The sequence below is a fragment of the Kogia breviceps genome, chromosome 3 (assembly GCF_026419965.1).
Source record: "Kogia breviceps isolate mKogBre1 chromosome 3, mKogBre1 haplotype 1, whole genome shotgun sequence".
Lineage (NCBI taxonomy): Eukaryota > Metazoa > Chordata > Mammalia > Artiodactyla > Physeteridae > Kogia > Kogia breviceps.
Window position 1 is genome coordinate 75,160,692 of NC_081312.1, and position 27,231 is coordinate 75,187,922.

A 27,231-nucleotide genomic window follows, 5' to 3' on the forward strand; every position below is an offset into this window, starting at 1 on the left:
AAGATTAATTTTTTCACATTTAAAAAAATATTAAGCACCCACTTTTGCATAGTATCTCAAGCAAAAGTCTGTAAATGCAGCCTTTGTCTTCTAGGAACTACCTGTCAAAACAGTATGCCTTTAGGAGAACATGCATATAAGACATGTGAATAGTAGGTAGATAAAGTAAGCCAGTGTGTAAATTAACAAGTATTTTGAATGATTATTAAAGTTAGTGGTCATGGGGAAGGGGATCACTCCATATTTAATACTTCTAGAATGTATAGAAGTTGCTAGCTCTTCTGGTTAATATAGAACTCTTTCCAGAAAGCAGATTTTTAGGAGAGATTTAATGATGGGAGAGAAATAATTTCTTATACAGATCTCTTTTCTCTTCAAAATAAAAACAGCAAACCACCAATTGATCCATTTTGCTCTTAGCACTTTTTTTCCCCTGATTGTAAAGCCAGGTGGAAGGGGAAAACTCTTTTATAAATAAATTGTCAGTGTTTCTTCTCAAATAAAAATAAGTCAAAAAATTATGTATAGAATTCCTGCTGTATACATGTCTCTGTGCTAGAGTATGTGGGGAGTCAGCACATTGTAAAATCTATTAGGGAGAGAGAAGACAACTGCACATAAAACTGACAATGGAAGATGGCATGTTTTAAGTGACATACAAGTAGTACGGACACATGTACCACTGGAATTCCAAAGAGTAAAAATTCTCTGAGGACTAGAGAGATTAGAGAGAGCCTCATGAAGGAGGTGTAGGACTTGAGTGAGCCTTAGAAATAAGTATGATTTGAGTTGGCACAGAGAAGACGAGGGTATTTTTAGGAAGGAACAAAGGCACAGAGGTAGGAAGGAAGGTGATATTTAATTTTAAAGGTAATGGGGGAACCATTGAAAATTCTTGATAGCAATATAATTTGATAAGGAACTCTTGAAAAAGAGAGAGCCTCTCTCTGTTCTAAACGTAACTTGAAGTGAAAATGAGGAATGTCCTGAAATAGATATAAGGTTTCAAAAGCAAGAAAAGATTTAGAGTGAAGGTGGCCAGTAGTCTCTTCAGTGCTTTGTGTCTTCAGCAGGACTATGCCTATGGCTGTAATTGATGGAGGAGGGGAAAAAAAACAGGTGAAAGGAAAGAGGTGAAAAATAAATAAGAAATGAATGTAGTAAATTGTAGAATACAACAAACAATTGCTGTGTGTTCTCTTCGGTGTACTCTATCCATAACCTTTCCTACCTCTGATCTTGGCTAGAATGTGAATTTCATAACAGATGTGGCATAAAATTTGGTCAAGGTCCTAAATGGAGTGGTAGTTTGGAGTTCTAGCAGTGCTTGGTTGGATCGGTAGTAATGCCTGGAGTTTACCTAGAAATTAGATTTTTTTCAGGTGTACAGCATCAGTCTGCCATAGGCTCATAAACTATTAGGCTTCCAGCTTATTTGTTAGCTTTGGATGTTTGAGTTCCTTATTTAGTAAGATTTTGATTAAAGTAAGGTTCCTAGTAACATATTTTGATAATCAATAGTGGCACCTGAGGAATTTTTTAAAAAATAAATTTATTTATTTTGGCTGCGTTGGGTCCTCGTTGCTGCACACAGGCTTTCTCTAGTTGCAGCGAGTGGGGGCTACTCTTCGTTGCATTGCGGTGGCGTCTCTTGCAGAGCATGGGCTCTAGGCGCGTGGGCTTCAGTAGTTGTGGCTCGTGGGCTCTAGAGCACAGGCTCAGTAGTTGTGGCGCATGGGCTTAGTTGCTCTGCGGCATGTGGGATCTTCCCGGACCAGGGCTCAAACCCGTGTCCCCTTCATTGGCAGGTGGATTCTTAACCGCTGCGCCACCAGGGAAGCCCCTGGGTATTATTTATTTTAAGAATATGAATTCCTGGGCCCTGCCCCAAGAATCTCAAAGAATGTAAGTCCTGAGACCTTACATTTTTAAAAAGTCCTTTGGTAGTTCTGTTGATCAGCTCAGTTTATGAATGACTAAGTGAAAGAATAGTTTTTCAGCATTATAGTTAATCAAGATCCTTGGCTTATATGCCAGCAACCTTGCATTAATGTGCTGTAGTCACAGTCCCAAATAGGAAGGAAAGATTGGTTTATAAAACCCTGCCTGGCTCTCCTTCTTGACTTCTTATCTTTCCATCCATCACTTTATTCAGATTTTTCTAAGATGTTGGGAGTCAGTATTCGCCCTCCATAGTCAGAAGTTGCCTCCTAGATCATGACTGGGTGTACAGAAGTCCTTATTATCTTCAGTTAATTTTTTCAAAAAGAGACCACTCTAGGAAAATTAGGAGGAAAAATACAAAAACATTAAAAAATGAATATTCAGAATATAGATTGATTAACAAAGGTATAGCCTCAGGGGATCTTAGCCAGCCTTTGGCTTACAGAGCATTTAGCCCTCATTCCTGTTCTTGTGTTAAATCTGGATGCTGAGATTATAAAGAAATGTTTGGTAAGTTACTTATACAGCTAACATGAGTCAGATTAAGGGTTGACATCATTGCCAGGTCTCCATTCTCTTAATTTCTGCTTCGTATTCATACCCAAGGAATCCTCTGGCCACAGGCTTTGCTCTGATCTCTGTAGCTACCTAACCTGGATCCTGCAAATCCTGCCAAGGGATTTGTTTTCCAGGATGAAGAAACTACCTTCCTATATGACCCTTAAACATTCTTCAGTTTGTCTGTCCCCCTACGTTGGGGGAGCACAGAGTCTTAACCACTGGACCACCAGGGAAGGCCCCATTCTTCACTCTAATACATTCTACACTGCCTTTGCTCTCCTGAAGGCTTCTGGCTTTGGAATCTTAGAAATCTTACATTCACCCTGACTTGCTTTTTAACTCCTGAAATACATTTATTAACCTGTTACCAGTATTCATACCACTCTTTGCTAAGATGCTCAGTTTCTGCACATATTATTAACATCTGGCTGAAGACACTCATGTGGCCATGTGCACATAATAGAAGATGGCACCTTTCCCAGAACCTTGTCTGCATCACATCAGCTCCTTACAAGGAGCTGGAAGAAATTCCTCATCTCTTTCTTATATTTTGTATTGCTTACTAGGCTCTTGTTTTCATGTCTGAGTTTCCCCTCCAGTTGTCATTTTCTTTGCAAAAAAATGATGTCCAGAACTTTCTGACCAGCCCTTCCCATTTTTCCCACATCTCCTTGATGACTTATTAGGCAAGTGCTTCTAGAGGAGGGATCATCTAGAATCCTATCACTGCAGTTTTACAGTATCAAAATAACATTATGATCTAATAGAATAGCATACAGTGTATAATTGATGGAGATAAAGGCTATTTGCTTGTGCATACATAATTTTAAAATCACAGCTCCAGAACTCTTATTTGATCTGTTTAGCACATTTATCTCTGGTAAACTTTGTACGTGCCTTTGTTCCCCCCCTTAAAAATCACATTTATTTATTCAGAGCATATAGGTGCTTTGTTATTCACTGCAAAACATCTTTGGTATATGTGCTTGTAACACTTGCTTTTAAGTTGAAAACAAAACAACAAAGAGAATGTTTCTTATATAGAACTTGCAGTGGTAAAAGCAAGTACTTGGGTTGGCTAGGCCTGTGAATTTTAGCTGTTCATAGTATTTGAGGCGTATCAGAGAATCTCTCCTGTAGGTTTTCCCTCCAGGGTATAGGATTTTATTGTTTTAAAAATGTTTGTTTTCTTATTACAAAAAGTAGTGTGTATTTATTAGAAACTTTTTGGAAAAACTGGAAAAAACAGGTTTTGGTTTGTTTGTTTTATTTGGCTGCGCTCTGCAGCTCGTGGGATCTTAGTTCCCCTACCAGCAATCGAACCCAGGCCCCAGCAGTGAAAGCACCAAGTCCTTACCAATAGACCACCAGGGAATTCCCTAATTTTTAAAAATTTTTATTGGCGTATAGTTGATTTACAATGTTGCGTTAGTTTCAGGTGTACAGTAAAGTGAATCACTTATACATATATATCCACTCTTTTTTAGATTCTTTTCCCATATAGGCCCTTTAAACAGGTTTTTAAATCATCAGAAGTCCCACAAACAAAAATAACCACAGTTGATATTTTGCTGTATAATTTCCCAGTCTTTTCTTTGCCTATTTATAAGCTTAAGATACCTGCAATTTTCAAATCTTTACCTTCCTTCCAACCTGGTTAACTTTTTCTTCTTTTTTTTTTTTTTTTTTTTTAATTAATTTATTTTTGGCTGCGTTGGGTCTTTGTTGCTGCATGCGGGCTTTCTCTAGTTGGGGCAAGCGGGGGCTACTTGTTGTGGTGCGCGTGCTTCTCATCGCGGTGGCTTCTCTTGTTGCGGAGCATGGGCTCCAGGGAAACGGGCTCAGTAGTTGTGGCGCACGGGCTTAGTTGCTCCGTGGCATGTGGGATCTTCCCCAACCAGGGCGTGAACCCGTGTCCCCTGCATTGGCAGGTGGATTCTTAACCACTGCACCACCAGGGAAGCCTCTTCTTTTTTTAAAAATTCTTGAGCATCTGGATAGTGATTTTTTTTTAAGACATTATTTTTTTAGAGCAGTTTTAGGTTCACAGCAAAATCGTAAAGGTACAGAGATTTTTCATATGCCCTCTGCCCCCACATATGCATAGCCTCTCTTAATATCAACATCCCGCACCAGAGTGGTACATTTTTTACAATGGGTGAACATACAGTGACACATCATAATCAACCAAAGTCTATAGTTTACCTTAGGGTTCATTCTTGATGTTGTATGTTGTGTGGGTTTGGACAAATGTATAATGACATGTATCCATCATTAGAGTATCATACCAGACTATTTTCACTGCCCTAAAACTCCTCTTTGCTCTGCCTGTGCATCCCTCCCTCCACCCTCTGCCTTTTTTTTTCTTTTTTGTTAAACTACAATAAGTCAGCTTCTTTCCCTTATTTTGATACATGCCAAGGAACTTTTCCTGAAATTCATGGAAAAGGTTTTCTTTTGGTTTTCCTCATTTTGTAATTTAACCTATTCCAGGTCATTTAATTATGAAATTATTGATTATTATAGGCACCACATTATTTATTAATATCTTATAGATTACTCTTTAAATCTTTGCTAAAGAATCTGACCTGTCACTGAATATCCTAACCCTAGTTCCTGTACACACACCTGTAATGCAAGTCTTTATTCTCTAACCCAGATATAAAATGGTATATATTCAAAGATCCTGTTAATCAAGTGATCATGGAGTAAAGTTTTATGAAATATGTGCAGTCTTCTAGTTCATTTTGTAAGTTTCTTGCCTTCTTTTAGTTACAGAAGCAGAGACTAGTTCAATTTAGATTGCTGGAATAAAGAAATAAGAGAGAACACCTTGGATTAGAGCTCAAACCATCTGCTTTATTTGCACTAGTTTAAATACTGTTAGGGTAGCACAGGTTTCTGTGGATCATTTAAACCTTTTGTACTGTATTGTATGTATCTGAAGTATAATTATCTTTAGGCTGTTTTCTAAACTGGTTCACATCAGTATTTGCATTGCTACTCTGTGTAATATTTTAATGCTGGTAGGAAACGTAGAGGTCTTCCAGTCCATCCCTTCCATTTTCTCAGTCAGGACACTGAGACCCAAATTATTTAAGTGATTTACCCACAGTTACCTTCCTTCATGGAATGTAAGTGAAAAATTTTCCAGTTTTACATGGAGTTGTTATTTGGAATGACCAGCCTGTGCCCCCTGCAGTGTAAGCATGGAGTCTTAACCATTGAACTGCCAGGGAAGTCCACGAGCTTTCTTTTAATAGTAGAGCTTATTTTTCTTTAAAATAATCTCACCTTGAGCTCCATATATAAAACATAATTGAGAGGGCCCATTTCTGAAGCCCTGAGCCCTGAAAATCATTTCTCTTAAGTACTTATATCATGAAATTATTGTTTTACAAACTGGTATATTAATCATGATGTTTTGGCCAAAACTAGTGGTGGCAATAGGCAGTCCAAAAAAATGGACACTGAACACAGTGAAGTATTGGGCTTTGATTCAGTGACAAAACATTTTACAGAAATAAATGTACTTTGTGCTAGACAATTTGAAGCCCCTGGTAGTTATTTTACATTTACTTGAATTATTTATAATATGTGAATTGGCTTTTCGATATTAAAAACATTCCAGATGTGCATAGCAGGAATTATCAACATGACCCTGACCCTTAGGGCTTTATATAGTCTTTGCTTCCACATAGAAGTCAGAGAGATTAATACAGGTATGTATTGAGCAGCTCATATGCTTTGATCGATTGAATTTAGAAAGTAGTCTTGAATGAATGTTCATGTTATGAGTCTGACTTGGATTTCTTTCATTTGATAGGAAAAAGCGCCTCTATTTCCGAAGAGAAAGGTGAATCTGATGATGAGAAACCAAGGAAAGGAGAAAGACGATCATCCAGAGTCAGACAGGTAACTCAGTTACCTCTGAAAGCATCCTTCACCTCTTTGGGTAATGCCTTGGATATCTCCTCCTCCTCCTCTTTTTCTCAAACTATTTCAGAGTTGGTATCTCTCTAGCTTTCTGTACAGTCATTTTCTTTCTCTTCGTAATCATTTTTCTTGTTTTTTGTTTTCTAATTTATATCTGCTCTGGCCTTTGGATTTCTTTTTTTGGCCATGCTGTGAGCATGTGGGATCTTAGTTCCCTGACCAGGGATCAAACCCACGCCCCCTGCATTTGGAAGCGTGGTGTCTTTACCCCTGGACTGCCAGGGAAGTCCCTAGCCTTCAAATATCTAAATGAATATATAAAAAAATAACTGTGAAAGTTAGCAGGCTGGTCTGTATTCCTAAGGCAGCACATTATTAGAAAAGATATAATTCATTATTCAATTAAAACCTTAAAGCTGTATGATACAGTGTTAAGTGAACAGTATACAAAAGTATATGTATAGTGTAATTACAACTATGGAAAAGAAACAATGGGAAAAAATTAAATATACCCCAAAGATGATCAAAATAATCACATTTATTGATAATAGGTCAGTCCCACCCCCCCACACCCTTTCTAGATGTTCAGTTTATATTTATTTTTAAAGCTTGAAGCTAACAAATGAAGTACAAGCAGTTTCATTATTATATTCCTTTTGGTCAATCTGTTTTGATTCCTGTAAGAGCCCATACTAGTCATGCGTGTCTCTTGTCACATTTGTTTTCTGTGTTGCTGAAAGCATATATCATTGAGTTTCTTCGTCCTGTGTGTGTCTTGTGAGATACTTTTTCTCCTCTGTTGATAGTGAGCAAATATACTTGGAACCATTGAATATTTTTTCTTTCAGGCAAGAGCAGCTAAACTCTCTGAGTGCAGCCAGGCTGCTGAGGAGGAAGAGGATCAAGAAACACCTTCCAGAAATCTGAGGCTCAGAGCAGATCGAAATTTGAAAACTGAGGAGGAAGAAGAAGAGGACGAGGAAGAGGAAGAAGAGGAGGAAGAGGAGGAAGACGATGATGAGGGACAAAAATCTAGGGATGCACCAGTCCTGAAACAGTTTAAGGAAGAAGAGGGGGAAGAGATGCCCCATGTAAAAGTGGAGGAGGTAACGGATGAGAGAACCCAAACTATAAGATCCCAGGAACAGGAGGGGTTAGAGAGAGGAGGGAGAGTTACAAGGTCCCAGGAAGAGGCCAGAAGAAGTCATCTGGCCAGACATCAGCAGGAGAAAGAGATGAAAACAGCTTCTCCCCTTGAGGAAGAAGAAAGAGAAATAAAACCTCCAAAAAGCTTGGAGGAAAAATCCAAGTCCCCTTCCCCTCCTCGATTGACTGAAGATCTGGAGAAGGCCCCGGTTGTGCTACAACCAGAGCAAACTGCCAGTGAGGAGGAGACTCCCCCACCTTTACTTACCAAGGAAGCATCTTCTCCACCACCTAATACACAACTCCAGAGTGAAGAAGAAATAGAACCCATGGAAGGCCCAGCCCCTCCTGTCCTCATTCAGTTGTCTCCTCCTAATACAGATGCTGAGGCCAGGGAGCTCTTACTGTCTCAGCATACTGTGCAGTTGGTGGGAGGTCTGTCTCCTTTGTCAAGCCCTGCAGACACCAAAGTAGAATCTCCAGTAGAGAAAGTGCCAGAGGAGAGTGTCCTGCCTCTAGTTCAGAAAAGCACACAAGCTGAATCCTCAACCCAGAAGGGTCTTGAAACTGAATCAGAAAAATCAGCTCAACCACTCCCTCTAAAAATCGAGGAATTCACACTGGCCAAAGGGATCACGGAGGAATCTTTGGAACAGAAGGAAGGCAGGAGGGCTTCTCATACCCTTGTCCCAAGCCACAGATTGAAACGTTCAGCTGACTCATCCTCTAGCCGATCTTCCTCATCTTCATCCTCCAGTTCTAGATCAAGATCTCGCTCTCCTGACAGCTCAGGCTCTCAGTCTCATTCACCTCCAAGATCCAAGCAGAGAGATGTATCTCAGGCAGGTACTCATTCCAACCCTCGTGGTAGACCCAAGATGGGCTCCAGGTCAACATCAGAGTCCAGGTCCCGTTCCCGTTCCCGTTCCCGTTCCCGTTCAGCGTCAAGCAACAGCAGAAAAGTAAGTGTGGGAGAATCCTGGGTGCGTTGATGTTCTGTCTGTACTGCAGTGTTTTTCAACCCCTGGAGAACCTATCATGATTTCCAGCAGAAAACCTTCCTTTAAGTCTCCAGTTCAGTGATTACTTTCTTCTCATTTCGGAGTCTCACTTTTAACTCATTGATTCCTAAGTTGGGTCCTTTTTCAATTTGATTGCAAAGAAAGCTGAATCCATACCCATTTCCTCTGCTAGACTATAAACTTCTTGAGGGTATGGACATGCCTTTTTACATGTGTATCCCAGTACCCAGCACCTAGTTGGGAGTTAATAAACAATTTGTTGAGTAATCTAGGAAGTCAAGGAGGTCACTAAGTCAAACAGGAATAAACCTAGGGAAAGATTTAAATAAAATCTTTGAATAAAAAGATCCAAAGTATTAAAATATTAAGTTGGAAAACTCAGTGATCTACTGAACATATGGCATATAAAATAATTTGCCTAATGTGTTTCATTTCTTCAGTCTCTGAGCCCTGGAGTCTCCAGGGACAGCAGCACCAGCTACACTGAAACCAAAGATCCCTCTTCTGGTCAGGAGGTTGCAACTCCACCATTGCCACAGCTGCAGGCCCTTGAGCCAAAGGAGAGGACTTCCACCTCAGCCTCTATCCGAGTGAGGCGTATGAGCCAACCTGAGCCAGCTGAAAAGCATGTGACCCAGAGGTTACAGCCTGAGCGGGTAGGGTATTATGCCCCTTCCCTAGAGGGAGACGGAGGATTAGGCATGATTCTCCCTTTTGTCTTAGCTATAAAACTGAAAGTGCAGTCTGGATAAGGTTCAGTAGAAATGGAGAAGGTTGGGGAAACCTGTTAGAGTCTACTTTTATTTCCAAATCCCTGGTTCATGAAAGTTCTCCATGAGGCTGAGCAACAGGGTTCTCATCTTCAGGGCTCTCAAGGTCAGTTCTTCCTCAGAACATCTCCCTTTTTTCTGCCCAAAAGGAAGGTGTTTCTCATTTCTCTCAAAGAAGAATTCTAATAAAATGATTTTGGGCATAGAAATTCTGTAAGCAGTATTCCATTCCACTTTCTAAAATGAAATAATGAAGATAAATAGGGTTATGTGTGGAGCTGGTACTGTGTATGTTGTGCTCTGCCTTTTACCAGCTCCACGTTAAAGAAAAGGAACCAAGTAGATTTAAGTACGTTGCTATGTTTGTTTTGCTGTGTTTGTCCTGACAGGGGAGCCCAAAGAAGTGTGAAGCTGAAGAGGCAGAGCCGCCAGCTGCCACACAGCCCCAGACCTCAGAGACTCCAACCTCCCACCTACCAGAATCAGAAAGGATTCATCACACTGTGTAAGTGATCTCTCTCAACTGGGGTATAACACTCCCAGTTTGTGGGCTAGTTCTTGGCTCCCTAGGGTTCTTTGGCTAAGTCCTAGTTTCATTATAAAATGTGAAGGCAAAGCTTTATCTGGACTAAGGCTAGACTTCAGTTACTATGTTGAGAGTTGCCACCAGAACTCTTAAGGTAGTCTGAAAAGTGGTGGTGAGAGCAAAAGGAACCCCATATCTGGAATCATCTGACCAAAACAGTCAATTCCTTTAAGAAGGAGGCAGCAGAGGCTTCTTTTTGTTAACTCAAGACAGTGTAAGGGAATTGACCCAGGCATTTTTAACTCAGTCTTTAACTCACATTTACCAGCTACATGTGAGCCTGGGAATACAGTTTAATAAAGGATGTTGAGGATCTACAGAGCAACTTGCAAGAGAGTGCTTTTTTTTAGTTTTTTTATTTTCTCTGGTTATAAGCTATCATTTTATTAAGCACAGTCTATCCTAGTTATCTCCTACAGCATACAATACAGCAAAATATGAAGTCCATATCAAGTCAGAAGTTTATTCCTTCTAAGACCCTTGGATTGATTTTACCATTTATACAGTTAACGTGAATTTTTTTATTCCTTACGTGTAGTCCTAGAAAAATACTGTCATGTCAAATTAAATTTGTAATTGAACATGTATGTCATTCATTCTTCTGAGCTAGGTATTACAAATTAAGAAGCCATTGAACCAAAATTCCTGGCTTCAGAGTCTCATGGGAAGTGAAAAAGAAAAGCATTGTGGAAATAAGAGTGCTTAGCTTTTAGACATCAGGAATCCTGTACTACTTGTTGTAATGGCATTTTAACACTATCAATATGATTTTTCCCTTTATGTACATCTAATAATTTATATTCTTCTAAGAGCTTCAGACTATCTTTTGCCTCTGATTTTGGAGGGTGGTGGGCAGTGACATGGTTTATTATCTCATTTTCTTGAGACTTTAACAATAATTATGTACTCATAATAGCTTTTGCCTTGCTACTGTCTATTCTAATATTCTTGCCTCTGCTGCCATCTTGTGGCCATTACATTTTTGGTTTGAAAGCTGAAAGTTCACTATTGCCTTTGAAAAAAGTTTTTGTTTTTCCATTTTGGAATGGGTACATTATCCTTTGGAAAAGGGTTTTTCTTCTAGGACCTTAAAGTGAAAAACCAGCGGATTCTGGAAGGTGTTCAGGATTCCCCAGCTACACCATCGATGAGGAAATGGGGTGACACCTTCCCTTCCCTATCCATCAATCAGAGATAATGCCTGCCTTTCCCTCCCCCATCCCATGGGAGTATAGCATGTCTTTTCTGTAATGGCAGTTTCAAAGTAGATGTTGACAACCTGCTACTAATTGGGCCTGAGGAAGTGCCTCCTCTGCACCTTGAGAAGCAAGTAATTTTCTGAAAAGCTCCTTGCTTGTCTTAAAATCCTGTGGGTCTCTGAGATCCTGGCAACAGAGTGGCACTTTGTGCTGTTTTGAAGCACCTTATTTAATGGATTTTCGCATGCAAGTCCAGGGCAAATGAACCTTGGAGTCATATACAGAGTTTTTCTCCTCAGGTAAACGTGGCTTTGATCTTCATTTATGACTGAGGTCATCTAGTCACATTGATTCTGGCAAGGTGATAGCAAGTGGCACCTTGGGTGGGCAAATATTGAGATTGTCCATTGTTGCCTAGGCAAGCTTCAGTGGAGCAGCCCATAGGTTAGAAATGCAGTCTGAGCTCAGAAGTGGCTCTCACACATCCCTCTTACTTGCTTTCCTTCTGCCTACCTTCCACATGGTCTATTCAGCATAACAAAATGAGATGCCCAAAACCCATAGGCTCTTCTGGCACTGGATTTGGTAAATGAATCTTTGAGAAGTTTGCCTACATTTCTGGAGGCCGTACTAAACTGATTCACAACATTCCTCCTGGTCTTTCACCCCTCTAGAGTGCTAGCGTTGAGCCTGGTGATCTCTGGAGCCCTGGCCAATTTTAAAAGTGGGATCAACAGTGAGTGCTAAGTGGAAAAGACCATTTGTGGCTTAATCTTGGTTTTCCTCTCTGTCTCAACAAGAAGTCACATAACTTTTAAAAAACAGAGCTGGGGCCTGTTGATTCAGTGAAGTGTTAAAAAAAAAAAATTAGACTTTACTTCAAGGACCTCTCACCACTTGGAAGAGATTGCCTAAATTTTTTTTTGCTGTGCTTGGTTAAATCCATTGTGATTCTGATTGTGCCCTGAGGAATTCTAGGTTTATGAGGTAAGGTATCTTTTTCATTTCTTGGGGCAGGAATTTGTGAGCCCTCAGTTCTGTTTCACTTGAGCCCTGTTCCAGAATCTAGTCCTCTGCCTGCTTATAGATACAACAAAAATTTCCTCATACAGCAGAAAATAATGGTACTCTCTTTTTACATTAAAAAAATAGAGAAAAAAAAAGGGAAAGGAAAAACTTTGTGTGGGCAACCGTATCATCCAGTAATAGTTAATTCAAACCCCAATTTTTCTAAATACAACCTTCCTGTGTACACAAACCTTGCAGGCAATAGCAGCGTTAGGCTCTTGGCACTATGCTTATTTGTCCTTTCTCCTGAGTAGGAGGAAGGAAATGGTCCTTTAAGCCAGTATGACAGTGTAATTGATACTCCTCGGGGGACCTACAGTGCCAGTATGACAAATGATGCATAATTTTTATGCATAATTTTTAAAAAGTAAAATTTATTGTTATCAATAGAGTTTGCTCACTGAGAAGTTGGTATCTAAGGACACACCCTCTAAAACCATACCGACCTCAGTTATCTTGGGACTAGTGTGCACCTGAGGGTATTCTATGTTTAAATCTCACTGCCTAAGGCTAGTCAGATCCTACTGTTTCTTACTAAATTTCACATCAGGTCCTCAGCTCCTTGTGAATTTTCTATAGTAACTAAAGTTCAAACATATATGTCTATAGAAATTTCCCTTTCCATTAGTTTTTCTGAATCTCATTCCTATTCAGATGTGAACTCTAATGTGATGTTATTAGCCCCTAAGTAGTTCTGTCCTTTTCTTCTGGGCTACAAATGGTTTGTGCACTGTTTAATTTTGGGTAGATATCACCCACCCCCATCCCCATGCAGTTTCACTTATTTTTTCAAAGGTATCAGAAATATTTGTGTAAGAATTTAAAGAGTGGGAAAGGAGATGCCTTTTGCATAAAAGACTACAAAGAAAAGCTGGGTGGGGCTTTGACGCATAGCTAAGAAGGCTTTGGGACTAGTCCTGCAAGTAGATTGAGTTCCCTTTTGGGATAATTTTGAGGCTTCCTCTTTTTCTTATGAAAATAAAGTTTTGGGAATTCTTAGGTCCCACAGGTTTGATCATGGGGAAATAGACAGCACAAACTCATTGTGTCTTAAGAAGGCCAAGATAACGTCATAAAATTCTTATTCTTGAAAAAAACAAAATAGAATTTCCAATTGAAAGAAGATTCTTCCTCCAGGGATGCCACTTTTGGAGAGGCATATTGGCAGCTGAAAGTATTTTAGGACAATTGATGGACAGGGAACATGTATTTGAGGATGTTTGAAGGTAACATTTCTCTGTAGGATAACGGTGTCTGTGGGAATTCTATCCAAAAATACTTCTTAAGAAGAAAACCTTTAATTCAGCAAGGATTTACTAAAATATCCACTTGGTACCCCCAATGACACCCTAATTGGGAAATATTTACTGAGCGTTTCTTTGTGTTAGGCCCCAGGCTAGGGGTCAAGGGATGCAGTCTCTGACCTTGAGGAACTCTGCAGGGTAGAGGTGAGGGGCAAGTAAACCAGCAGGTACTAGACAGTGATGAGGGCATTGCTGAGAACCTGTCAAACCAATTAGTGCCTTTACATCAGAGAAAGAGCAGTCTACTCTTTGAGGATGCTCAAAAAAAAAGCTCCATAGGTGTCATCAAATGAGATAATGGGCTATTAAACATACCTATGTTTTATGCATATCCTTACCTTGACTTGGGGTATCTTCCAAGCCAGACTCCTGAGAGCAAATCCTTATCACACTGTTCGATGAGATAGGTATTGTTATTACCCCTACTTTACAGGTTAAGAAACTGATACACAGAGGGGATCAGGAACTTGCCCAGTATTATGCTACTTGTGTGCAGCGTGGGGCCAAGGCCTGGATTGGGACCTAGCCAGTTTGACTCCAGAGCTCTCAACCTTACTGAGCAGCCAGGGACCACTCAGTGAAAAGGAACCGTAGTGTGATGTATAAACGTGACTGCTTTCGCATGCAGTTGACCTGTAAGTTTAAGATTTTAAGCAGCAGGGAGGAAATTTCAGTTTTGACTTAACGCTCTGGTATTACAAATGAGATAATACTAAGTTTTTGATTAAGTCCACAGAAGCTTGTCTTAGTGTTAAACCTTTACTGCCACTGGGATACAAAAGGAGCACCTTTGCAGTCAACAAATGGGCATTTTGAGCATCTGAGTGCTTTTTTGAATGCGTAGAGGCAGCTTCCCATTTTACGTTAGTCTGAAGATGCCCCTGATGAGTAATTTCCATTTAGTTCCCGCTTTCTGCCCAGCAGATCTGCACACACGTCACCACCACCACCCCTGTCCCCAATAACAGTCCTCTCATTTCAGTTTCTTATCTACTTCAGAGCCCTCATTTTGGAGCCCTTGCTCCAAGAAGTAAGTGGCCTTCATGCTTCAGCTACCCAAGGTCCCCTTGCCCTGTTTATCCTTTTCCTTTTTGGCTCCTGCAGACCCTGGGGCAGGGTGACCTTATTAAAGACTCTGTGAAACAAAGTTGTCTGTCTTCTCTTCAGAGACACCTCTCCCCTCTACTGGTAATTCAAAAAGGAACTTTCTCCTTATCCACTCCTTCCATCTCCCTGAAGAAAGGATGGGTTGGAGTAGTAATACGTGGTCATTGCTCGTGGTGAGCAGCCAGTTACCATACAGTGATTGGATAGTGCCAAATCTCATCCCACCTCCCCGCCTTGAACCAGCTGATCTGGTTTCAGTGTTCTATGCCTGGCTTCTCAGATAGAGGAAGGTGGGCATTTAAAAAGTGCTCGTGACCCTCCCCTCTGTCTCTTTGCAACTTTGGCTTTGTTATCTTCCTTCTTATCATTTTTCACTCCCAGCTCTGCTGTTTCCTTTCCTTCTATTCTCTGGAATCTTCCAAGCAAGCAGCTGTAACTTTGTATGTCCTCTCCACCCAGCCCCCTCCCCCGCCCCCATGGAAGAGGAGGAGAGAGCACCCTCTCCCTGTGGGGTTAGGCCTCGGTAGCTGTTGTAACCTGAGAAAAGGAGGAAAAAGGCCAGGCCTTTTGAGCCAGCAGTGAGCTCCTTGTGGCCTGCCAGAGGATAAGAGCCTTGCTCACTCAGCGCCCTCCCTCTCTTCTTTCCCCTCCCCTGCTGCAGCAGGGCCCTCCCCCATCCGCACACACGGGCTGCTGGGTAAGTGGCAAGATGGCTCCCCTGCATGTCTCCGGCTGATCGCCGCCGCTCCGCCAATACAATAGAGCCAGCCACTACCAGCAGCCTGGCCCTCTTCCTCCTCCTTCTCCAGAGAGACCAATCCAGCTGAATTCGGGGTTTGCCGTGAGGACTTAACGCTTATCTCTTAAAAGCCAGATCTATTTTAGCCTCCCCTCACCACCACCACCACCACCTCCCCTTCCATTTACCATTTTTTGGATCCCCAGTTGCTGCATCTCGATTTTCTCTCTCTGGATCGGGTGGTTGGGGAGGAGGTGGTGGGATCTTGGGACAAGGAAGGTGTTTTGGTTTTTTTTTTAATTTTTTAGGATTTTTTTTGTTTGGTTTTTGTTATTTCTTCCATTCCAGAAAGGGATAAACAGCACTTCCAGGGGGAGAAAAAAAATCATGTTATCAGAAAGCAAAGAAGGGTGAGAGCTTCACATTTCCATGTATCCCTTTTCCCCACCGCTCTAGCCCCCTTCATCTCCCTTCTCTTCCCCATGGCTTTCATTCCGTCTTTTCGTTTTGATTTGTCTTCAGTCATTCTGCTTTCCCCCTTTGTCCTTCCTGCCCGGTTTCTAATTGGCCCCACTTGCCCTCTCTGTGTGGGAAATAGATATTTTTTGGGTAAGACTTTTCTTTAGATTTAGATAGTTGAATCTCGTGTTTCTGTGGGAGCCTATTAGCTGGGGGCACATTTCCGATTTTCTCCTCCCCCCCTTCCCATGCATCCCTCCCTGCCTGCTCTGGGGAGGCTGTTCTGACCTCTGGGTGTCAGGCAGCCTGTCGAGAATGCCGAATTTTCTGGTGATGATCACCCTGGGGAGGCTTGTTTTCCCCTCTCTTGAGACTTAGGCCCCTGATCATCTTGATTTGATTTTTTTACCCCTCAGTGTTTGGGTGGTAGTGGGGATGAGATTAGACATAGAAGTTCAGGATGAAGACAGAAAAAAGAAGATGGGAAGATAGTTTATCTGAAGTGAACCTCTGGGATTCGTTGCCTGCAATGGGAGCTGACTTGTGTGATTCAGAGGGTTGGGGGAGTGGATTCAGCGTTTGTGGGGGGGATGCGTTTGTGGGGGGGATGCGTGGTGTAGGGGAGGGTGTGTCCTGACTGGGAGGCCTGCTCTCTTTATCTCTTGGAAGTTGGAATAAGGGAGTGGGAGAAACTGGGCGAAGGCCGAATGTAAGAACAATTGCTACACCTCTGAGCAGGTAAAAGTGGCCTGGTGCTTCTTTGAGCTTTCATACTCTGGCAGTTTTTGTTTTTCCTTTTGGATTAGAGGGGGTCCCTGTTGAAGCTTGAACCCTCACCAGCCTTCCTCTCCCTGCAGCCCTCACCCCCACCATTTCTCCAATCCTGGTGTCTGCAGACCCTGAGGGTCAGTAGGCTTTTACTTACTAAGCAGTTGATTAAACCCAAGGTTGGGATCATCTGCCACAGCCCTGGCTGTTCTTTCTCCTCTTTTTAAGGAATCAGGCTTCCCTTAGTTTCTCATGTAGTTTGGTTAAATAAAGGTGTCTGCGCCCAGGTCTAGGGAGGCCACGGGGTTGTGGGCAAATCACAGTTACTTTTGAGGGACTTTGCAGAGAGGGATGTTTCTCCTCTTCATATAGGGGTACTCCGGTGGATTACCTAAGAACATTGGAGCCCTGACCCCACACATCACAGCTTTATCCCATCTGGGCAGTGAGTGAATGTGGTTGCTGTGATCTGTGCTCTTTCCCCTAGGAAAACCGTTTCCTGGTTTTCCTGGGGGGACAAGGTCTCTAGTCTGATGTAAAAAGCAGCCCTCCCAATCCCACCCAAGTGACGAGGCATGGGGGTTTCCTTGACCCAAAACCTAACGTCTTGCTCTCTCTTCCCCTTGGTTCTTTCCTGCCCTTTCCTCCCAACCTCTCCCCATACTGACAGTGAGGAGAAGGAGGAAGTGACCATGGACACAAGTGAAAACAGACCTGAAAATGAGGTTCCAGAGCCCCCCATGCCTATTGCAGACCAAGTCAGCAATGATGACCGCCCAGAGGGCAGTGCCGAGGATGAGGAGAAGAAAGAGGTAAATATCCAAGCTACCTGCTGGGGTGGGTGGGCAGGAGTGGACCTGGGGGAAAGAATAGAGCACTCTGGTGATCCCTTGTACACAGTGGGATAGCTTAAAGAAGGGACTAGGCAAAGACTTGGATCAGGATAGGGCCAAGGGAGAGTTCGCTGGTTTAGCAAGGGAGACCCCTTGTGATGGGAACAGGGCTCCTTTATTCCCCTTTCCTTGTTGGGGAAGTAGTGCAGGTGGGGAAGTTTGTAACCAGCGGGAAAGTCAGTTAATGGCCCTTTAAGACCCAGGCTCAGCTTTACCGGCTACCTTCTCTAGCTTCTCTCTGTGGTAACCCCTCTAGCTTTCCCTCCTTTTTAAAAGTGTGTTGGAGATCAGCGCCATCTAGTGGGCCATGGTGGTTCTCAGCTGACCACCATGCTGAGGAATTTTTGTTCCTCATCTGCCCCCTAGTGGTCCCATTGCAGAGATGTAGCTACTTAGAAGCCAGCCCCTGGGGTCATCCCAAAGGCCCCTTCCCCATTTTTGTGACCTCTCTACTTACTTTTTTGGCATATATCTTATCTTGTGTCCTGAACCCAATTCAGGGGGCTCCCCCCATTAGAGCCAGCGAAGTCTTCTTGGCTCTTAAAGTGATTAGAGCAAGACTTAGCTGGGTTTGGGAGTAGGGTAATAGGGTGGGAGGGACTGTTGTGTGTGTAGCCTTTCTTTGGTGTGTGTTGCGGGGGTGGGGGCCGGTGAACGTGATTTGATGTGCAGAATATTATTTATTACAAGGTCCTTCTTCCCCGTAAAACTTTGTCCAAGTACCTCATGTACGGTAATCCGCCCGTAAAATATAACCCTGCCCAACTGGCCAATCGCTGATGCCGCCTCTTCCTCTGGACCCACCCGCTGCTCCTGAGCTGCCCAGTCAGCCGAGTCTGCTATCCAGGTGTCTTGGCCAGAGGGGGGCATGTGTATGGGATCCTGTGATGGGCCCCCTTTTGCCTCCCTGCCTTGCTTACATCAGGGGGCCAAGAAGAGCACTGTTCTGGAGAGACTTGTATTGAGAAAGCAAAAAGCATTTGGAAAGGGGTGGACTTGCATCATCTCCCTCTTTGGGACACCCCAAGAAGAGCTTGTGTCAGTGCTGGGGCGCCTGCCCACACGCCCTTGCCCTTTTGAGGACTCTGGGTTGCCTTATTTGCTACAGACTGTTGGGATCCCCATCTAGGGCACCAAGACCTCCTAAAGAGTCAATGTTTGTGATCACAGTGCCATGCTGTAAAATACTGAGTGGGGCTCTCGGCTTAAGCTGTGACGACTAGGAACCCTGCAGAGAAGTCTAGAGTCTGAGCCCAGAGATTTAAGGCTGATGACAGCCCAGCCATGTATCACCACTTGCTCATCAGATGGACTTTCCTTTGGTCCCTGTTGTCCATGGTGAAGGGCAGCATATGTTGGTTGCTCCAACTTCTCCTCCATCCCTGGAGGCAGGGGCTCATCCACCCACCTGACTGGAACCGCTGTCTCAGCTGGAGTCCCTGAGGAGATGCCACACACCACTCGCAGAAGAAAAGTATTCTGACCTTGCTGCTGAATGTGTGCCAGGTCCTGGGGCTACCCATCTACTACCCCCAGGCTGCCTTCAACAGAGGCTCCATGATCCCACTCGGTGAGAGGACCCCCTCCCCAGTTACAGGCAGAGGAGAAAGGGACTCTGGAGTCATCACCTGGATTCCAAGTATTGGGTGGTGGTGTTGCTGCAGCTTGCCACTGATGGACATAGGGTCCTGCCTCTCACGATAAAAGGCCAGGACCATTTCTGCTACTTACAGGCCATCTCATCAGGGACTGCAAGATGATGCCCCTACAGGGCTGGGACTGATGTCTCTGCCCCCTTTCCCCCTGTACCCCTCGCTGAGCCTGGCCACCACCAGTGAACTGTCTTGACATCATGGAAACTGGGCAGCGTCCCCCCACACGTTTCCCTCCCGCCCCCCCTGCGCCCCTGGGAGGACTCTGGCAGTGCCGTGCTGACCACCACGCCGTGCGCCCACCTTTTTTGCCAACCCAACCCCCCACCAATTGCACAGCGCCTAGCAGGGAGGGCTCATTCTGATTGGACCGGCGGTTGACTAGATACAGTACACAGTGAGGTGCGATTGGCTGAACTGAAGATCCCAGGTGTGAGATGGTACCTGGAACATTTGTCATATTCCTAGTTTATTTTCCTCTTTATTTTCTTCTTCCTTCTCTTTTTTTAATCTTTTATTTTATTTTTTTTCTTTATCTTTATTTCTGATTTCTTTATTGGATTTGTTTATTTATTTGGTTCATGTTTTTCCTGTTTTAATTAAGACTTTTTTTTTTCTCACTAACTTACCCATCAAGAGCGGCCTGGCTAGGGGTCAGGCTGGCCCTTAACGGAGACCAAGGAGACTTGGTTAGACGACACAAACGGGGCTGGGGGGTGGATGGGGAAAAGGGATTTCATCAGGAGGGTTCCTGCCCTACCCTTTAGAAGGGTGGTAGGTCTTAGTTTTTCCAGAAATAAGCACTTAAATCTAAAAATGCTCTATTCCCTTTTTTGCTCTCTCTCTTCCTCTTTTTGCTCTGTCCACAGTCTTTCTCCCACTGAGTGTTTGGGGCAGAAACTTGCTCAAAAGCAAGTTTGGAAGTTTCTGGTCCTTGGCAGAGCCCCTAAGGCATAAGCCCTGTTTGGAGAAGAAACAGTAAGGCTCTGCTAGAGCTCCGTACAGTGGTCAGAAAGTCTGAAACTCCCTAGGGACAGTCTGCCCTGCATAAAAACTTGTCTTTACCAAAGACACCTTTAAATTCTTTCTGCTGGCACTTGGCTCAGGAGGCTCATCTCCAGTGAGTCTGGTGCTGCTGTTTTCCACAGTGTGATGGGCGTCTGGGCAGTCTTAACAGTCTGCTGTCCAAGCCACTCAGAGCCAATGTCAGTGGATGTCAGGCTGGGCATTGAGAAGAGGAGGAGGGTTATGTTGTCAAAGTGCCATCCCAAAGTTGGTTTTCCTTGTTTCCTCGTGTTTTCCTCGAGTTAGCAAGGAAGACCTTAGAAGGACTAGATGACCCAGCTCTGTTTATAGCTTGTTGGGCTTGGCATCCTCTCGACCAGTAGAGACAGTGGAAGAGGGCATGACCAATGCTTTTAAAGGGCTGGGAGGCTACTGAAATTCTTCTTCCGGCTTATTTCTGGTTAAGCTAATACATAGATGTGGTATGGACTAGATGACTTTTCCCTGCTGTGATGTTTGGTTTTATTTTTTTCTCTAACTTGCATTGATTCTGCTTCGTTTTTGCCGTTTGCCGCTTCTGTTTTGGTCTCTGTCTGTCTCTGTGTCTCTCTCTCTCTGTGTCTTTGGAGCCTATGCTAAGACTGCCCCATCTAACCTCTTTCCCCCCTCTCTGTGGGGTGTGTCTCTTTCTCTTTTTTCCCCTTTTCTTCTCTATACAGAGCTCGCTGCCCAAATCATTCAAGAGGAAGATCTCCGTTGTCTGTAAGTCTAGCCCCAAATCCCTGATACAGGTCCGGAATACCATAAAAATCAGAGTTGATAGAGAAGTAGATACCCATTCTCTGTCAGTGGCATTCTTGCGTCACCCCCTGCCATGCCACCACCTCAACCCAGCAAATCTACATCTTTCTGGCGTAGGTAGTGTTCCATTTTAAAATTCAGAACTTCACAAACAATCCTTGTTATTTTTCCCGTCACACTTCTTTCTTAACCCTAATGAGATACACCATGAGATGTCTTACCATTTCTTATCTAGTTCTCCTGCTTTTATTATTTCAGATGTCTAAACCCTCAGAATGAGGAGTGGGTTTGAGGGATTCCTATAAAATGCTTACCAGTTTATGCTTTATTCTAAGAGAACATCTGAGAAAGTGAGAGTGCCCACACCTCAAACAGTAACATCTTTAACATTTTCCCAGTGAGGAACTCCAAGTTGACAGAAGTGTAATAGGTCTTTATGACTTAAATATATCAATCTGTAGTGTGAAAATAACCTAAAGCATGACCAGGTCACATCATGATCTAAAATTAAATTAACTTGGATTTTAGTATCACATAGTCTTGTTTTTCTCGTTCCCATGTCGTCCTCAATATGTTTTCCCCAGTACTTTAGATTTTTCTACCACTAAAAGTTTAAATTGCTTACCAGCCTAGTTAGCTCTTCCTTGTTGCCTTCAGAGATCAGTAGTTTTTATCTTTCAAGAAGTGGCTTCAGGCCTTTTATTGTTTACTCTGAAGCATGGTTACCCCAGTCACCAAATTCCAGTCGAAGGCTCTCTGTGGGTGTTGTGGTGTGAACCAGCAGAGGGCCCGAGAGCATCTAACTGTGGGGTCCTGTTTCTTGGGGACAGCAGCTACCAAGGGGGTGCCAGCTGGAAACAGCGACACAGAGGGGGGCCAGCCTAGTCGGAAGCGGCGTTGGGGAGCCAGCACGGCCACCACACAGAAGAAACCCTCCATCAGTATCACCACCGAATCACTCAAGGTGAGGTGGGAGGGGCCGGGGAAGGGAGGATGAGACATGACGTGGGAGTAGACATGGGCCCAGTGTAACGGGGTGGGGGGTATCTGTGTCCCAGAGCCTCATCCCCGACATCAAACCCCTGGCGGGGCAGGAGGCTGTTGTGGATCTTCATGCTGATGACTCCCGAATCTCTGAGGATGAGACAGAGCGTAATGGTGACGATGGGACCCATGACAAGGGGCTGAAAATATGCCGGACTGTCACTCAGGTAAGGCTCCTACACCCCACTTTGGGGGAGGGGGCCATGGATGCAGAGTGGGCAACTGAGTGAGGAGCTAAGGCGGAGTTCTAGAAGGGAAGTCTGCCATTTGTGCAGAGGGTTGGGTTAGTTGGCCCTTGTAGGGTAGGGGTCAGCAGGCTACCAGATCTAACCTGTAGCCTGTGATAAAGTTCTGTAAGAACACAGCCGCCCCAGTTCATTTACTCTTTTTTTTGTTTATTTTTGGCTGTGTTGGGTCTTTGTTGCGGTACGCGGGCTTCTCATTGCGGCGGCTCCTCTTGCTGCAGAGCACGGGCTCTAGGTGCACGGGCTTCAGTAGTTGTGGCTCACAGGCTCTAGAGCGCAGGCTCAGTAGTTGCGGCACACGGGCTTAGTCGCTCCGCGGCATGTGGGATCTCCCGGACTAGGGCTCGAACCCGTGTCCCCGGCATTGGCAGGCAGATTCTTAACCACCGTGCCACCAGGGAAGCCCAGTTCATTTACTCTTGTCTCCAGCTGCTTAAGTGCTATGATATCAGAATTGAGTAATTGCAACCATATGGCTCACAGAGTCTAAAATGTTTAATATCTTGCCCTCTACAGAAAAAATTTGCCAATTCCTGCCTTAGTTTTCCTCATGGCAGAATTGAGGCACTACAAATCCCAGGATCTGGTGGAGGTGAACCTAATAATGAAATCTCCTCCCTAGTGGAAGAAGCATGTTAGGTTGACTTACCACCATATCTCCCCGAGAAACTAGAAACTGAAAAGAATGTACCTGTTTGGTGTTTAAGAATCACTCTGTAGGGACCTCCCTGGTGGTCCAGCGGCTAAGACTCCACACTCCCAATGCAGGGGGCCTGGGTTTGATCCCTGGTCAGGGAACTAGATCCCACATGCCGCAACTAAGACCTGGGACAGCCAAATAAATAAATAATAAATTTTTTTTTTTTTTTTTTTAAAGAATCTGTCTGTTATCTGATGCCTTACAGGTGGTGCCTTCTGAGGGCCAGGAGAATGGGCAGAGGGAAGAGGAGGAAGAAGAAAAGGAGCCTGAAGCAGAAGCCCCTGTACCTCCCCAGGTCTCAGTAGAGGTGGCCTTGCCCCCACCTGTGGAGCATGAAGTAAAGAAAGGTAAGTGCAGCATTATGAGTGAAACATGCGGCCCCCTGAATTCACAGAGCACTTTATTTGGACCTCTTTTAAAGCATATAATGTTTTCTGCCTTGTGTTCTAATATTTTACACATGTCTTCTCCTAGTTATCAAGCTGCTTGAGGGCTAGGTTTGAATCTGTAAGTCCTGCTGGAGGTGAAAGAGCCAGCATTGCTCCCTGCTGAAAGTCATTCTTGTGCTCTATTTGATAGTGACTTTAGGAGATACCTTAACTCGACGTTCCATTAGCCAGCAGAAGTCGGGAGTTTCCATTACAATTGATGACCCAGTCCGGACTGCTCAAGTGCCCTCCCCACCCCGGGGCAAGATCAGTAACATCGTCCACATCTCCAATTTGGTAAGTCATTTTTTTCCCACAGTGCAGCTTGGTTAAGAGTCTGAGCTTTGGACTCGTGTTTCTTAGGTTCAACTCCTGGATCTGCTGGTTACTCACTTATTGAGTGAGTTATTTAACCTCACAACCTGTCTCATATGAAAAATGGGGAGAAAAAAGTATTACCCTGCAGGGTTGTCTTGAGAATTTGTAGAGAGCCTGGCCCGTGACGTCTCAGACAGTGTTACCACTCTTCTCACATTCCTGATGGAGGGTTCCTAACCTCTCTGGCCTCACCCAGACTTGGAAGCTATACTCCTGTGACAGTGGTGTGGGAAATCTTCAGACTAGTTACATGAGTATAGTTCTTGCCTTCTTTAAGACCCTGAAATTTCGTTTTCATTGGCAGGTTCGTCCCTTCACTTTAGGCCAACTGAAGGAATTGTTGGGACGTACGGGAACTCTGGTAGAAGAGGCTTTCTGGATTGACAAGATCAAATCTCACTGCTTTGTAACGGTGAGGGGAAGAAGCTGATTCTCTAGGTTGTGGCCTGTATTTCCTTTTGTGACCATCGTGGGCAGATTTGAGGGCATTGTGGCAAGTGGGAGGGGTTGAAGGCCTGTTATGACCCTCTGCCTTCTCCTTCCCTCTGTCAGTACTCGACAGTAGAGGAAGCAGTTGCCACCCGCACAGCCCTACATGGGGTCAAATGGCCCCAGTCCAACCCCAAATTCCTCTGTGCTGACTATGCTGAGCAAGATGAGGTAAGAAATCAAGGGAAAGGAAGGAGGAGGGTAGGGGCAGGGGAGGCTGTTATCTACTAGATTCCAGCTGAGATCCCAGCCAAACCTGCAGCCACTGAGATTCCTTTTCCCTCCTCTTTGGTTCCTTTAGTTGAACCATGGGGTTCCAAAGTCTGTTCACCGGTACCTGGGCTCCTTTGGTGGGAGTGATGTCATCTTCATCCTGACTATCCTTGTCCCTCCTCTACCTGCAGCTGGATTATCACCGAGGCCTCTTGGTGGACCGTCCCTCTGAAACTAAGACAGAGGAGCAAGGGGTACCACGGCCGCTGCACCCCCCGCCCCCGCCCCCAGCCCAGCCACCACAGCACCCCAGGGCAGAGCAGCGGGAGCAGGAGCGGGCGGTGCGGGAACAGTGGGCAGAGCGGGAACGGGAGATGGAGCGGCGGGAGCGAACTCGATCAGAGCGTGAATGGGATCGGGACAAAGTTCGAGAAGGGCCCCGTTCCCGATCACGGTCCCGTGACCGCCGCCGCAAGGAACGCGCAAAGTCTAAAGAAAAGAAGAGTGAGAAGAAAGGTACTTAGTTAGCTATGGGGGGCACACATACTCAATAGTAGGTGGGAAAGGGACCCAGATGGGACGGGGCACAGAGTCATATGCATCAAGTCTGACTCACTTTCTTCCACCTCAGAGAAAGCTCAGGAGGAACCACCTGCCAAGCTGCTGGACGACCTTTTCCGTAAGACCAAGGCAGCTCCCTGCATCTATTGGCTCCCACTGACTGACAGCCAGGTGAGTGCCCACCTTCCTGCCTTGAGAGGCACTCTCAAGCTCAGAAGGAACCACCTGCCAAGCTGCATCAAGGCTTGGGAGTGAGCAAGGGGAGAGTCATGTGACTACGAGAGTGAATAGGCCCAGGTATTGGCTTAGAATAATAAGGCAGAAGCTAAGCATCACAGAAAGGCAGTTTTAAGGCCCAATTGACTGAGTGGGCCATAGAGAAGCCAGTCCCAAAAGGATAGAGGTGGACATGAGATCGGAACTCTGTGTGTGTCCCAGGAAGCTGGCAGTGCCAGCCATGCTTCTTGGAAGTTGATTTTAGTTAGCTGAGAAATCTGTGTTTAATAAACTCAGCCGTTTCTCTTTCTAATTTCTAGGGGTTTTAGCTTTTTTAATCTACGTTTCTTTGTGATGGGCCTTTTGGGAATTGAAGGCTTATCCTACTCCACTAGAGAGAATAGAGATTTGCTCACATCTAGTTAGCTTAGGAAATACCAGAGGCCAGGTGTGGATGGTGCCACTACCTGTCATGGGCATAAGAGGAGAAGACTGGGAGGAGGGCTTGGGGCTCTGAGACAAGGACAGATGTGACTGCTGAGGCCCTCCCCTTCCTGCATAGCAACAGCAAGGCTGACAGTGGTCCCGAGCTAAGAGTGCAGGGTCCAGGTGCAGGGAGACCAGGTGAGACTCATGTGAGCAGGGCTGAGATACCTGTTCTCTGCCTTCCCTGCCTGCTACAGATTGTTCAGAAGGAGGCAGAGCGCGCTGAACGGGCCAAGGAGCGGGAGAAGCGGCGAAAGGAGCAAGAAGAAGAAGAGCAGAAGGAGCGGGAGAAGGAGGCGGAGCGGGAACGGACCCGACAGCTGGAGCGGGAGAAGCGGCGAGAGCACAGCCGGGAGAGGGACAGGGAGAGAGAGAGGGACAGGGAGCGGGACAGGGGAGATAGAGATCGGGAGAGGGACAGGGACCGTGAACGAGGCAGGGAGAGGGACCGCAGAGACACCAAGCGCCACAGCAGGAGCCGGAGTCGGAGCACGCCTGTGCGGGACCGGGGTGGGCGCCGCTAGCTGGGAGAACACTAGGGAGAGCTGCAGACATCGGCCACCCTGCCCCAGGGGGGTTCAAGGCCACAGAGGGGTAGGTACAATCTCCACCACCCTGGAACCAGGGGTCTTTCACACCATTTGCCCAGTGCTGAAGTCTGGCTGCCACCTGTCCCCACATACCAAATGGAGCAGTGGGCATCTTCCCACCCTACCCCCGTAATCTATCTCTTGGGACTTAGCCCTCTCCTCCCTCTCATTTCCCATTAAGTCTGTGAGAGGGAGGAGCTATGTTAGGGAGGGAGGTGGTTGGCCCAGAGCTGGGAAACAGCCAGGAGCCCCAAACCTCTCTCGTTTTTCCTCCATCCTGCTCACCACCTCCTTTGGTACCTGCACCCACCTTTTGGGAACAGCCGGGGCCAGGACTGGGTCACCTATGAGCTGAATCAGCATCTCCTCCTGAGTCCCAGGGCCCCTGCAGTTCCCAGTCTCTTTGGTCCTGCAGCCCATGCCTCCTGCCCACCGGTTCCACTTTATATCCACCTTTTCCTTTTGTTCAATTTTTATTTTTATTTTTTTTATTATTAAATGATGTGGTCTATGGAAAATAATAAAAATCTGACTTAGTTTTAACTAGTGTGATTGAGTGGCTTTCCTTGGGCAGGGCCAGGGTGAGAGCCATGTTGAAGAGGAGCCTGCAGCATGCAGCGCAGCCAGCATTGCTTGCATTCCGTATACTTAACTTAGGCTGCTGCTTCCCGGAGTAGGGACTTCCCACCCTCCTTCCATCCCTGCCTCGGCTCTGGCCACACACAGCTGTGGATCTTCCTCACTGGAGGGCCGAGGGAAAGATGCCCTGGGAAGAGGGGTGTCCCGGTGCTGTGCTAGAGGCATTTGGTCACCTGCTCACCACCTTCAAGGTGCCGCCAATAACCGTCACCAGGGGGCGGCAGCTGCTCGCTCCGTAGGCTCCTGTAAATGAGCTTCCCAAAAAGGCTCCGTGCCCTCCCG

The 27,231-nt window shown here is 45.1% G+C and overlaps 1 protein-coding gene across 14 annotated transcripts in view; it reads left to right on the top strand.

Moving 5' to 3' along the window:
• Positions 1–26,853, top strand: part of ACIN1 (apoptotic chromatin condensation inducer 1) — a 31,939-nt gene extending 5,086 nt beyond the window's left edge. For 2 of the 14 annotated variants that reach the window (XM_059058699.2, XM_059058701.2), the window contains 15 exons: positions 6,332–6,420; positions 7,290–8,549; positions 9,050–9,265; positions 9,769–9,884; positions 17,280–17,421; positions 20,879–20,921; positions 21,791–21,924; positions 22,019–22,171; positions 23,155–23,296; positions 23,529–23,674; positions 24,060–24,167; positions 24,308–24,415; positions 24,649–24,973; positions 25,089–25,189; positions 25,918–26,853. In XM_059058699.2, the coding sequence (XP_058914682.1) occupies positions 6,332–6,420; positions 7,290–8,549; positions 9,050–9,265; positions 9,769–9,884; positions 17,280–17,421; positions 20,879–20,921; positions 21,791–21,924; positions 22,019–22,171; positions 23,155–23,296; positions 23,529–23,674; positions 24,060–24,167; positions 24,308–24,415; positions 24,649–24,973; positions 25,089–25,189; positions 25,918–26,244 (3,410 nt within the window). In that variant the 3' untranslated portion in view covers positions 26,245–26,853. Of the gene's footprint in view, positions 1–6,331; positions 6,421–7,289; positions 8,550–9,049; positions 9,266–9,768; positions 9,885–15,329; positions 15,478–15,730; positions 15,793–17,279; positions 17,422–20,878; positions 20,922–21,790; positions 21,925–22,018; positions 22,172–23,154; positions 23,297–23,528; positions 23,675–24,059; positions 24,168–24,307; positions 24,416–24,648; positions 24,974–25,088; positions 25,190–25,917 lie in introns of those variants that run through there. The other 12 variants (XM_059058700.2, XM_067028764.1, XM_067028760.1 and 9 more) reach the window with 7 other exon arrangements.
• Positions 26,854–27,231: the final 378 nt, after the last annotated feature.